Raw genomic sequence first — 11,578 nt, 5'->3', positions numbered from 1 at the left:
AGTGAAATTGTCTCATCCTGTTTGAAAGACAAATCACCTTTTCCTGTTTCTGGTCCACTGAGTGTCAGAACAATGACATGGTGAAATCTGATAGTCCAAAGGCTCAACAGACCAGCCAACATGGGCTGAATAGTGGGGTCAGTTTAAGGATGTCAAATTTTTCCAGTAGCTGTCTTTAAAAAGGAAGTAAGCTTCTTCTTGGATGCTTGTCTTCATCCCTGTGGGATCAGAAATACTGGGGAATTTTCTTTTCACAGGGTAAGGATTCAGAAAGAGGTATAGATTAGACGCTTTAAAATTTAGTGACTGCAGAGAAAAGCCTCTTAAAAAGTTGGTTAGTATCCACCAGGCATAGTGGCAAAGGTGGTGATGGTGAAAAAGTCCTGGGGTTTGGGGTGAATGCTAATTATAAGGTATCTAGAGCTAGAGATGGGCAAAAAGCAGAGTCATTTATTCAACCCTCCATCCTTCAAACTTGGAGATTTTAGGTAAAATGGGACCCAGATCCAGACAAATCACCATCATTTTGATTGTGCAAAAGTAAAAGCATCCCAAATTTTCTCATCTCCATTGTGACACCACTTGCTGCAAGCACATTATCATAGGAATAAAATGGAATAATGCACCATTATTCCAGTGCAAGGATAGCTGAGTGATTTGAAAAGGCCAATTCTGAGAATTCAAACCCTAACTGTTAGAAGGTTCTTAAATACACAGAGCAAATACAATAAAAAGATGATAAAAGGAAACTGCACCCAATTTGCTCAGCAAAGTATCCAAAGTCCACACAGAGCAATAATAATAAATTTCTTATAACGTATGAACAATGTATTGCATTTGAAATCTAAATGTGGGGTACTAAAATATGCACAGTGGGTAGAGTTTTCAAAAGTGCTCAAGGAAAATTTTCAAAAGCACCTAAGTGACTTAGGAGCTAAAATCTCATTGAAAGTCACTTGTGTGCATTTGGAAAAGTTATCACTGGTTCTTCTTGTGTTTGCTACTGTATGTCCCAATTATACCCTTAAGTAATTTCACCTCCCTGAGTAAACACCTTTCCCTAACTTAGGATGGATTGTCCCTTACTGCAGAGGAACCTGGAGGGGAAGCTAAGAGTAGAGGAATCTTTCTCTTTCTCTTATATCTCCTCCTCCACAGATGATTTAAACTTCCTGTGGCTAAAATGTCTATTTCTTCCCAAATGCATTTGCATTTCACCCATTCTCTGCCACTGTTAATCCTCCCTATCCTTCAGCCTCATAACCAATCATTGACTCCTTCCTTTCCTTCTCTGCACACATCCAGGTTATACCCAAACATTGACATTTTTTCTCCACATTTCAAAGATTCAACCTTTCCTCTTGAGCCTGATAGCTAAAATTCTTGTGTACGCCTTGATATGGTGTCTTCTATCTCAGTTACTCTAAACTTTTCCTTTCGGGCCTCCCCAATGCCCCCACTAGCCTCCTGCCCTTCAATCCATCAGACATGTGACTGCTAAATTAGCTTCCAGAGCACATCCTGATCTGAACACTTTTAGTCCCTCCTTCCCCACTGCAGCAAGTTAAACGTTCTTGTTCTTGCTTTCAAGCTCCAAGCTAGCTTTGCTGCTTCCTACATATCTGACCTAGTCTCTTATCACATTACCCTTTATCCCCTCTGTTGGGCCAGTGATGCCAGCCTAGGTACCGCATTTGTCTAGTCTTCCATGACCATCCTTAGGCCTTTCTGCATAGCACCCCCTATGCATAGGATAAAATGCCCAGTGCAACAGGGCCCTGATCCTCATTGGGGTTTTTGAGAACAACTGTAGTAATGGAGAGGATGAGGTTATAATTCCATTCCTAAAATAATAGGGCCAAAATGAATGTGTGGTGTATTTAGCTAGACAATAATGATGACTCTGTCATGAATCAGACAGCTCCTATAAATGACTATGAAGTTTATCAGCAACCATTTCATGTTCAGATTATTACAGAAGGGATGGTCACACTGAACTGTGTCATGGATTCTTTACTTTTGTTTCCTGTTCTCTTTATCTAAAATAATAATCATCAGACTAAAGTGCCTTTGTAAAGGAAGATTCATATCAAATGAATGTAGGCTGGTCTTTGTGTATAAAGAAATGGAACAATAGTGAGGCTCAGTTTATACGGTATGTATTTTAAACACAGGTGGTGATATCTAATTTGAAATAGAAATGCACTAGGATCTGCGCTGCATGATTACAAAGCACATTCATTCTGGGCAGAGAGGTTGGATTTTGAATTTTGTGTGAAGTAGAAGGTTGGGATGAAGGTGAATATTACAATCTTTTTGGTGTGTTTTTGAAATGGATGGGGTGTATGACCAAAAAAGAATTTGAAGAACAGCTAGCCAAAGACTCCAAAAGTAGTAGCAAATTTTTTTTTTAAAATACATCTGAAGCAGAAAGCCTGCTAAACAACCAGAGGGTCCACTGAACGATCGAGATGCTAAAGGAGCACTCAAATACGATAAGGCCATTGTGGAGAAACTAAATGAATTCTTTGCATTGGTCTTCACTGTCAAGTATGTAAGGGATATTCCCAAACCGGAGCCATTTTTTTTTGGGTGACAGATCTGAGGAACTGTCCCAAATTGAGGTGTCATTAGAGGAGGTTTTGGAACAAATTGATCAACTAAACAGTAATAAGTCTCCAGGACCTGATGGTATTCACCCAAGAGTTCTGAAGGAACTCAAATATGAAATTGCAGGACTACTAACTGTCATCTGTAACCTATCATTTAAATCAGTTTCTGTACCACATGACTGGAGGATAGCTAATGCGACGCCAATTTTTAAAAAGGGCTCCAGAGGTGACCCCGGCAACTACAGGCCGGTAAGCCTCACTTCAGTACCAGGCAAATTGGTTGAAACTATCATAAAGAACAAAATTGTCAGACACATAGATGAACATAATTTCTTGGGAAATAGTCAACATGTTTTTTGTAAAGGGAAATCATGCCTCACCAATCTACTAGAATTCTCTGAAGGGGTCAACAAGCATGTGGACAAAGGAGATCCAGTGGATACAGTGTATTTAGATTTTCAGAAAGCCTTTGGCAAGGTCCCTCACCAAAGGCTCTTAAGCAAAATAAGCAGTCATGGGATAAGAGGGAAGGTTCTCTCATGGATTAGTAACCAGTTAAACAAAGGGTAGGAATAAATGGCTAGTTTCCAGAATGGAGAGAGGTAAATAGTGGGTGTCCCCATGGATCTGTACTGGGCCCAGTCCTATTTAACATATTCATAAACGATCTGGAAAAGGGGTAAACAGTGAGGTGGCAAAATTTGCAGATGATACAAAACTACTCAAGCTAGTTAAGTCCCAGGCAGACTGCGAAGAGCTACAAAAGGATCTCACAAAACTGGGTGACTGGGCAACAAAATGGCACATGAAATTTGATGTTGATAAATGCAAAGTAATGCACATTGGAAAACAAAATCCTAACTATACATATACAATGATGGGGTCTAAATTAGCTGTTTCCACTCAAGAGAGAGAGATCTTGAAGTCTTTGTGGATAGTTCTCTGAAATCATCCACTCAATGTGCAGCGGCAGTCAAAAAAGTGAACAGAACACTGGGAATCATCAAGAAAGGGATAGATAATAAGACAGAAAATATCATATTACCTCTATATAAATCCATGGTACGCCCACGCCTTGAATACTGCGTGCAGATGTGGTCACCCCATCTCAAAAAAGATATATTGGAATTGGAAAAAGTTCAGAAAAGGGCAATAAAAATGATTAGGGGTATGGAACAGCTTCTGTATGAGGAGAGATTAATAAGACTGGGACTTTTCAGCTTGGAAAAGAGGCGACTAAGGTGGGATATGATAGAGGTCTATAAAATCATGAGTAGTATAGAGAAAGTAAATAAGGAATTATTATTTACTCCTTCTCATAATACAAGAACAAGGGGCGACAAAATGAAATTAATAGGTAGCAGGTTTAAAACAAACACAAGAAAGTATTTTTTCATGCAACACACTGTCAGTCTCTCAAACTCCTTGCCAGAGAGTGTTGTGAAGGCCAATACTATAACAGAGTTCAAAAGGGAGCTAATAGATTCATGGAAGATAGGTCCATCAGTGGCTATTAGCCAGGATGGGCAGGAATGGTGTCCCTAGCCTCTGTTTGCCAGAAGCTGGCATTGGGTGACATATCACTTTATGATAACCTGTCTGTTCATTCCCTTTGGGGTACCTGCCATTGGCCACTGTCAGAGGACAGGATACTTGATGGGCTTGATGGACCTTTGGCCTGACCCAGTATGGCCCTTCTTATGTTCTTATGCATACATTCTGTGGGCAGAATACATGCCATTTAAACCTGTAGTGAAGGTGATATTTGCATATTGCAGGGCTCCAGAAGTGCAAAGGAACTTACTAAAACAGCACTTGTCAAAATGGAAGACACTTTCTATACATCAGGGCTATACTTTTAGGAGGTCTCTACTGCATAAATTTTCCACCAGGCACCATTTGAATGCTTAGTAATTCATTAATATGTAGGCCCCTGAGTTGTCTTCCTAATGTTTCATAAAGTAGTCATGATAATATAATATAATGAATCTATTGAGAACATGTTGCTTTAAAAAGCTCTATTTTTCAACCATATGAGATAGTCTGGGAAGGATGCAGACAGAAAGTTTAGTTTAAGCACCACTCAATGAAATCACATTTCATTATGAAGACATTTTACTGTAATATCAGGGATTCTAAGCAAAAAGGCAGAGATTGCAGCTATTGCTCCATGTACTTCATGTAAGTAGATTTTTATAGGATCTTTAAATGCCAGGTGACAGTTATTCTGCTGATGCATTATGCTACTTAGCATACATTTCCCTGGACATGAAAAAAAAGCCCGAAATGCACAGCTGGGATTGGGAACTGTAAGGCCTAACACCTACTTTACCAGAGCAGCAAAGTGCATGCCACTAAGACATAGGCAGAGATCCTTGACAGTGCCTTAGTACTGAAAGGCAAGAGACATGAGGGGCTGCTAGCTGCAATATGGATGCGGGGGCATTGTGAATGTCAGGACATTAAAGGTGCTTCAGTTGGAGACGAAACTAGGACTCCTATCAGATACTGTAGATGTTTGCTACAGTTACCAGAGCCTTGTGGTGTGAACTGCCATTGAAAAAAAATATCTGCATAACAGCTGTAGCAATTGCTGTTTTTCTGAAGTGAAGAGAAGAGTTCAGGCCGTGACGATCTTGGGCCTGATCTTCCAATACCTTGCACCTTGTGTAGTGTAAAGTGAGTGCACCAAATCAGACCCATTGTACAGGCATAAATGACTACACAAGGTGCAGGGCAGTGGAGAATCAGGCCTCCTGGGTTTCTTGTGGTGGGGGGAGGTATCTGAAGTCCTGCTGTAGCAGGAGATTGCCTTTAAAAATAGACTAGCAAAACCAGAATGGTTAAAAGGCCCAGCAAGCCAGTGAGAATTACAAATAGGGATTTAAAGCTAAAGAAAGAGACAATCTTAATTAGATCTCCACCAAACTAGAGAATTTTGAATTAAAATGAAATAGAGCTTTTTACTCCTAGGGTTTCAGAGCAGGAATGGGGAGAACTATTTACATATGCTATTTGAGTAGATGGATTGCTTTTCCTGAGAACTTGTCCTCATAACTTTCAGCCTTTTCAGAAAACTACTAAAAGCTGCCCGTGTGGTATATTTGGGTGATTCTGATCACAATATACAGAGAGAGGGATCCCATGGCTATAGACTGAGTGAGTTGTGTCCCAGTTTAATTTCACCCTTCCAAAGTTAACGCCTATTCGCGTTTGTACACCGGCTCATCCATCATTCAGGGGAGCTCAGTGAAACTTACCTTATATTTCACCACCACAATTACATTCCATTTCATGAGCATCCATCAATATTTAATACAGTGGTGTCAGCTTGACTGTAACACAAGAGGACCTAGTAGGAACCCTGAATTATACATTGCATGGTTGGGAGAAAATAAAGAGGCTTTTCTTGTAAACCCAAAGATCTCCTTGCTGAGTCGATTTCTGGGAGACGCTGCATGAAATCCATATCAATGGACGAGGTTCAGAAGAAACTAAGCCAGAGGTGTGAGGCAAGACCCCGCAAAGTGAGGTTCAAAATCTCTTCGGCATACAGTGGCCGGGTGTTAAAGCAGGTCTATGAAGATGGCCAGGAACTGAAGCCTCCAGAGGAAGAATCCCCTCACCATTTTCTCCACCACAGCTTTGAGTCAGGGGACCATTTCAACAAGGTTGGAGAGGCACCGGAATCCAGGTTTTATTCATCAGCCAAACTGACTGCCCAAAGGATCAGTGTTTTCAAAGATGGTACCAAGTACAATCTAGCAAGTAACCCTCCACTCTTCAGTGACTACCAAGCAAGTGATAGTCATCGCAGGGTAAGTAATGTCCATGCTAGGTTTTCACACTGGCTGCAAAGTGGCTTTAAAATGGGTCCACTTTTATACTGTGGAGTCTGGGTCTTAGCCTGAAGTGTCTCAAATCAAAATATAATATAATAAGTCACACTGCCAATAGCTTTCACAAATTTGCATTGAACTTTGCAGGTTTGGTTTAGCACACAGAAGTTATATATATCAGTTATTCTATTCTATTTCATTCCATATAGGTAAGGTTCTACACCACTGCATCTGCACATATTGCAGTAGTGACTAACATCTGTTATGTGTGTTATGTGCGATTCCTTGTCTCTCTCCTCCTCTCTCCAGTGGGGAAATTGTGTGTGTAATGTAGTGTTCTGGTAAGGTACTGTATAAATATTTATATGGTGGTGTGTGTTTATGTACCCGAATTGCAGGCCCAAGTAACTAGGTGCAAACGGCAGGTGACACTGGGCTAAATTGAAACCCTTTTTAAAACATGTCTCAGTGTATGAACTAATTACCAAATTATTGATAGATTTGGTGAAGTTTAACAACTGTGTAGAACACCCTTAGCACATAGCCTATGCTGTATTTCAGTGCCAGACACTATATGTAGACTGGGATTTTCCAAAGAACCTAAGGGAGGTGAATTTCAATAGGCTTTGGATGCCTAAAACTCTCTTAGGCTACTTTGAAAATCCCAGGCTTAGTTTGCACCAACTATTTAAGGTTTAAAGGTCAGGTTTAAAGGTTTAAAGGTTGACCTCCTGTAAATCACAAGCCATTAACAACCCAAATACTCCTACATTAGGCCCAAAGACTTTAGTTAGATTAAAACATTTCAGTCCCAAGGAAACTAAACTGTTGTGTACCACACAGAGAGAGAGAATGGGAGAGATCTAGGTGCCACCAATGCCCACACAATGTCAACCCAATGTGTAAAATAACAAGATATGGAAGCTACTGCATGATACTTGTAGAGAGAGAAGAGGAACTGGGCCAAGTGAGCAAACATACTGCTTTACTAGAAGTGCTCGACAGCCCCTAGGTGAGCTTTGAAATTGGTAGAAAAGAATATAAATTCAAGGAACACAAGAACATTTATTTAGTCCTTCTCTTCATTGTTAGATATAGAATACAACAGATTCTGGATTTAGTTGTTTTTGTTTCTTTTCCATCCAAGGATCTCAAAACACTTTACGAACATTAATAAATGAAGCCCCTCCTTCCCCCAAGAGGGAGGTAAGTATTTTTATGCCCACTTACAAATAGGGAAAGTGAGGCATAGAAAGGTTGATATGCAATTTCCAAAGGTGTTGCACACCTGCTGGCTCCAATGAAGGCATCAACTTTGACATTGGTGGTTATTGCAGGTGCTCAGCAGATCTGAGAATGAGGCCCAAGGTGGCTTAGCTACAGTCACACACAAAGTTGGGGTAGAACTTGGATCTCTTTGTGGTCAAAACCTGTGCTTTAACCACTAGACCATGCCCCTTTTCTAGCACCTTTGATGTTCAATAATGAATTAGATTCTGGCAGTGCATCAGTTGTATAGGCAAACATGGCAGCCATTATGCAAACTATAATAGCTCATGCACAGCCTTGGATATTGGAATTTACATTTAAGAGAGGGAGTATTGTCTAGGACTCGAGTTATTTCTGGGTGAGTTTCTAAGACATTTGCCTTTGTTTGGGTGACTGCCCCAAACTCTTGTCTACTCATCTGTATCTTTTTAAATCTGCAAAATTGAGTTAGGAAATGTCAAAAGTTACAGACTCTCCTGACATCATTTGGCACTTCCATTTCTGGGCAGGATCAGAAAGTGAAGACACGCTTAGAAATATGAAAAATCATGGGGAGATAAATTTCTGCAAACTTCTCAACCGCCAAAGGGTGCAGGTCATTTCCTAATGCAGAGATGGTTTTCCTCCCTAATCCTCCCCTGCTGATTTCAAACCATGGTAGTTTTACTTCCCTTGGGGCTGAAACAAACAGATGGACTCCAGGATGCTGTCCTACCCAAAGATGCAATTTGTGTATGAGGCTTATAGGGCCTTGTCTAATGCCAACTGAAGTCAATGAAAGATTGTCATTGACTTCAATGGGTTTTGAATCAGGCCCATAGGACCAGATTTTCAAAGGAGTTCAGGGCTAGATTTTCAAGGGGCTCAGCAGCCAGAATTGTGGCCCAAGTTTTTAACAGAGCTCAGCGCTCAATGTGCACTCAGTGTGTTGAGCTCTTCTTAAAATCTGCAGAGCAAGCCTATTGGGTGAACTGCAGTGAGCATTATGGGCCTTATTCCTCTGGAAATTGCCAGGGCAGCAGAGATTGCCTTGTGATGTGTGATAGTTTTGTACAGCTGAGGTACTCATGTGTCCCTTTTACAGCCCTCCCCCATTTTAGATTTTGGCAAGATTGTCATCTACACTAGTAACCTGAAAATCATCCGCACACCAATGGACAAGAAGGAGCTGATGAGAAAAATCATCCAGAACGAGGGCACTGATGACTGGTCCTTCATGTCCCGAAATGGTCATCAAATCAATGGGTGTGTGAAAGATGCAGAAAACCAACTTGCTGACAACCAGTATGTGCAGGTAAAGCAAGATGGGCTGCAGTGCTTCCTCCCCACTCCGCTGTGTCCTCCTCGCCCGGTCAGGGCCCTGAGAATTCCCACATCAGCCCCTCTTCAAAGCTCACCCATCTGCAAGGTCACCAGTTACTTCAGCTGAAAGCTGGAATCATTGGCCTCAATGTTGTTCTTATATCAACTGTGGGAGATCACTGTTTATGCAGCAAAGCATCCCTGACACCCAGGGGATAGGGGCTATACTTCTGTAGTGCTAGTTTGTCCTGAATCTTCTCCCCAGTAAAGTCAATCGGTCTTCCATTGACTTTTATGGATGTTAGACCAGGCCCTTTGTCCCTGTCTCCCAATGGAATGAGAGACCAGGCCTTAGAGTTGACCTTGAATCTCCCCATGAAGAGCACTATTACTACGTGGCTGAGCTAGCCCTGAGGTTGTAACGGAAGTCCTTTAATATCAGCAGAAATATTTCGGATTCAGGTCCTCCATTTTTTGCACAGGTCATTCTTTCCTGGTCAGAATTCCAATTAGTCTGACCTCAGTGGGCTCCCAGAATGTCGTGCCGCTGTGCAGTGACACTCCTGAGAATTATAACTTTTGCAAATCAGTAACTGACCTTTTATGCTTGGTGTAGTTTTACTTACAGAAATTCTCCAAACACAAAATCTGCTTGTGGCTCAGACGCATGAGTGTACAGGGAAACCGAATGCTCTACCTTCTCTGGAAAGTTTTAAGGCAGAGGTTTTCCAAAGTGACTTTGGGATTCAGGTGCCTCAGTTTTTGGGTGCTGAATTTGAGGCACCTAAAAGTGGCTTGATTTTCAGAGGGCAGGTGCTCAAAACCAGGGTGTCCTTACAGTGTCTCAAAATCATCACCCAAAATTGAAGATTCCCCTAAATCAGTAGCACATACAGTAACTTGGAACTTGTTTTGGTTAGAAACAGGGAAGGGGAGACCAGTTTTTGAATGTGGTCATCTAATGTAGGGATCCAAATTCAACATTTAACCTTCAAAGCTCTGAATGGGTTTGGGATCTCATTACTTGGGAGGCTACCTCCTTCCCTACATGATACTGTCATAGTTGCAATCCGTGGAGGAGCTCAAGGTGGAGCTCCCTCAATGCAGACAGAGGGAGCTGCCATAAGGTGTTGTCCTTGAATAGTCTAACCTTGTGGAAGCTCAGCAAAGCCCATCAATTTTCCTGGTCATCTGAGATGAAGAGAATATGGTAAAAGGTGAGGTTTCCATGATTAGGACTGGTTCTTTTTGGAGGGTAACTGTGGGCCAGTCTATTTGGATAGATAGATTGCATTTGACATTGTGCAAGCTCAGAGCCCTGGAAGGTGCCTATTAGTATTATCATTATAAGTTGAAATACACCAGTCTGGACTTTCAGCAGGTGGGCACCTAAAGCATGTATCTGGCACCAAACTACACCTTAACTTAGGCCCTCAAATTTCACCATTTGCTCTGTAATGCTATGCAAAATAGAAGTCCATGAATGATGCAAATACCTGAACTTGACAGCCTTTTTGCAGTAAGGCATTTTTCCGAGTGAAGATATTTAATAATTTCTGGGATCTGCAGACACAGGGAATTTTGAGAGGGATTTGAAAGAGAGCGCCTGGCACACACAGATGGGGAGGCAGTTGTAGGTGTATAGGGCAACATTGAGGATGGCATGATGGTGTGTGTGGCGGGGGGAAGAGAAAGAAGAAGGAGATTAAAGAACAGATGAGGTAAGATTCACTGGTGGAGAGACAGAGGAGAGAGGAGTGGTGAGAAATGCCAGCAGAAACAGATGGAGAGCTATGCAGAGCCTTGTGGGAGAAGGAAAGAAGCTTGAACTTCATTGCATTTCACACAGCCCATAATTATTATTTGTGGTAGCATCACAATATGCCAGGCATTTCCCATAAACATGGGAAGACACAGTCCCTGCTTTGGAGAGCTCCCTGTAGGCAGAACAGAATTAGGATAGGAGACCCAAGCAGGTAGCAGGAGGGAGAGCAGTATATCAAAGCCATGAGCTGTTGTACTGATTTGAGGAGAATTTCCCCCTAAATTGGGCTCTTCTGGTGACAGTTCTCTGCTACCCTGTGTGTTACTAATTAGATTTCTGGTGTTAAATAAAGGATATTTGTTTGATTCTTTTGTTTCAGGAAGGAGACACTGAACACAATTGCTCCCAGTGTAAAGGATCAGGCTCAGCCCCCTGCTCTCTGTGCCATGGAAGCAAGTTTTCAATGTTGGCTAACAGATTTAAAGAGTCCTACAGGGCTCTCCGATGTCCTGCTTGCAATGAAAATGGCCTGCAACCTTGCCAGGTCTGTGCCCAATAATCATATCTACCATCCCTTCAATTACATATGCATATCCAGGTCAATGTTTCACTGAAACCTTAGTACACATTATCTATTCTTCATATAAGAAAGCAACCAGTGTATAACAGCAGGTTATTAAAAAGTGGCAAGAGTGCATTGTGCACACCCCTAAATCTACATGTAAACCTACTCCTGTTACTGTTACTCCACCCCCCTCCCCATCAATTTGTCTGTACATGCCCCTGTTGCG

At 41.7% G+C, this 11,578-nt stretch overlaps 1 protein-coding gene across 1 annotated transcript; it reads left to right on the top strand.

Moving 5' to 3' along the window:
- Positions 1-6,070: 6,070 nt before the first annotated feature.
- On the top strand, positions 6,071-11,346 carry GRXCR2 (glutaredoxin and cysteine rich domain containing 2). Its single transcript, XM_077825401.1, has 3 exons — positions 6,071-6,430; positions 8,805-9,014; positions 11,167-11,346. Exons 1-3 carry the CDS (start codon positions 6,071-6,073, stop codon positions 11,344-11,346), a joined length of 750 nt encoding a protein of 249 aa, XP_077681527.1.
- Positions 11,347-11,578: the final 232 nt, after the last annotated feature.

Source organism: Eretmochelys imbricata, chromosome 8 (genome assembly GCF_965152235.1).
Source record: "Eretmochelys imbricata isolate rEreImb1 chromosome 8, rEreImb1.hap1, whole genome shotgun sequence".
NCBI classification, from domain to species: Eukaryota; Metazoa; Chordata; order Testudines; family Cheloniidae; genus Eretmochelys; species Eretmochelys imbricata.
Note: the sequence above shows the minus strand (reverse complement) of the source record. Positions and strands in the feature narration are given on the sequence as shown.

Coding starts and splice junctions, on each gene's coding strand:
- GRXCR2 (XM_077825401.1), top strand. CDS start 6,071: ATGAAATCCATATCAATGGACGAGGTTCAGAAGAAACTAAGCCAGAGG. Junction 6,431..8,804: donor CAAGTGATAGTCATCGCAGG/GTAAGTAATGTC, acceptor TCCCTTTTACAG/CCCTCCCCCATTTTAGATTT. Junction 9,015..11,166: donor CTGACAACCAGTATGTGCAG/GTAAAGCAAGAT, acceptor CTTTTGTTTCAG/GAAGGAGACACTGAACACAA.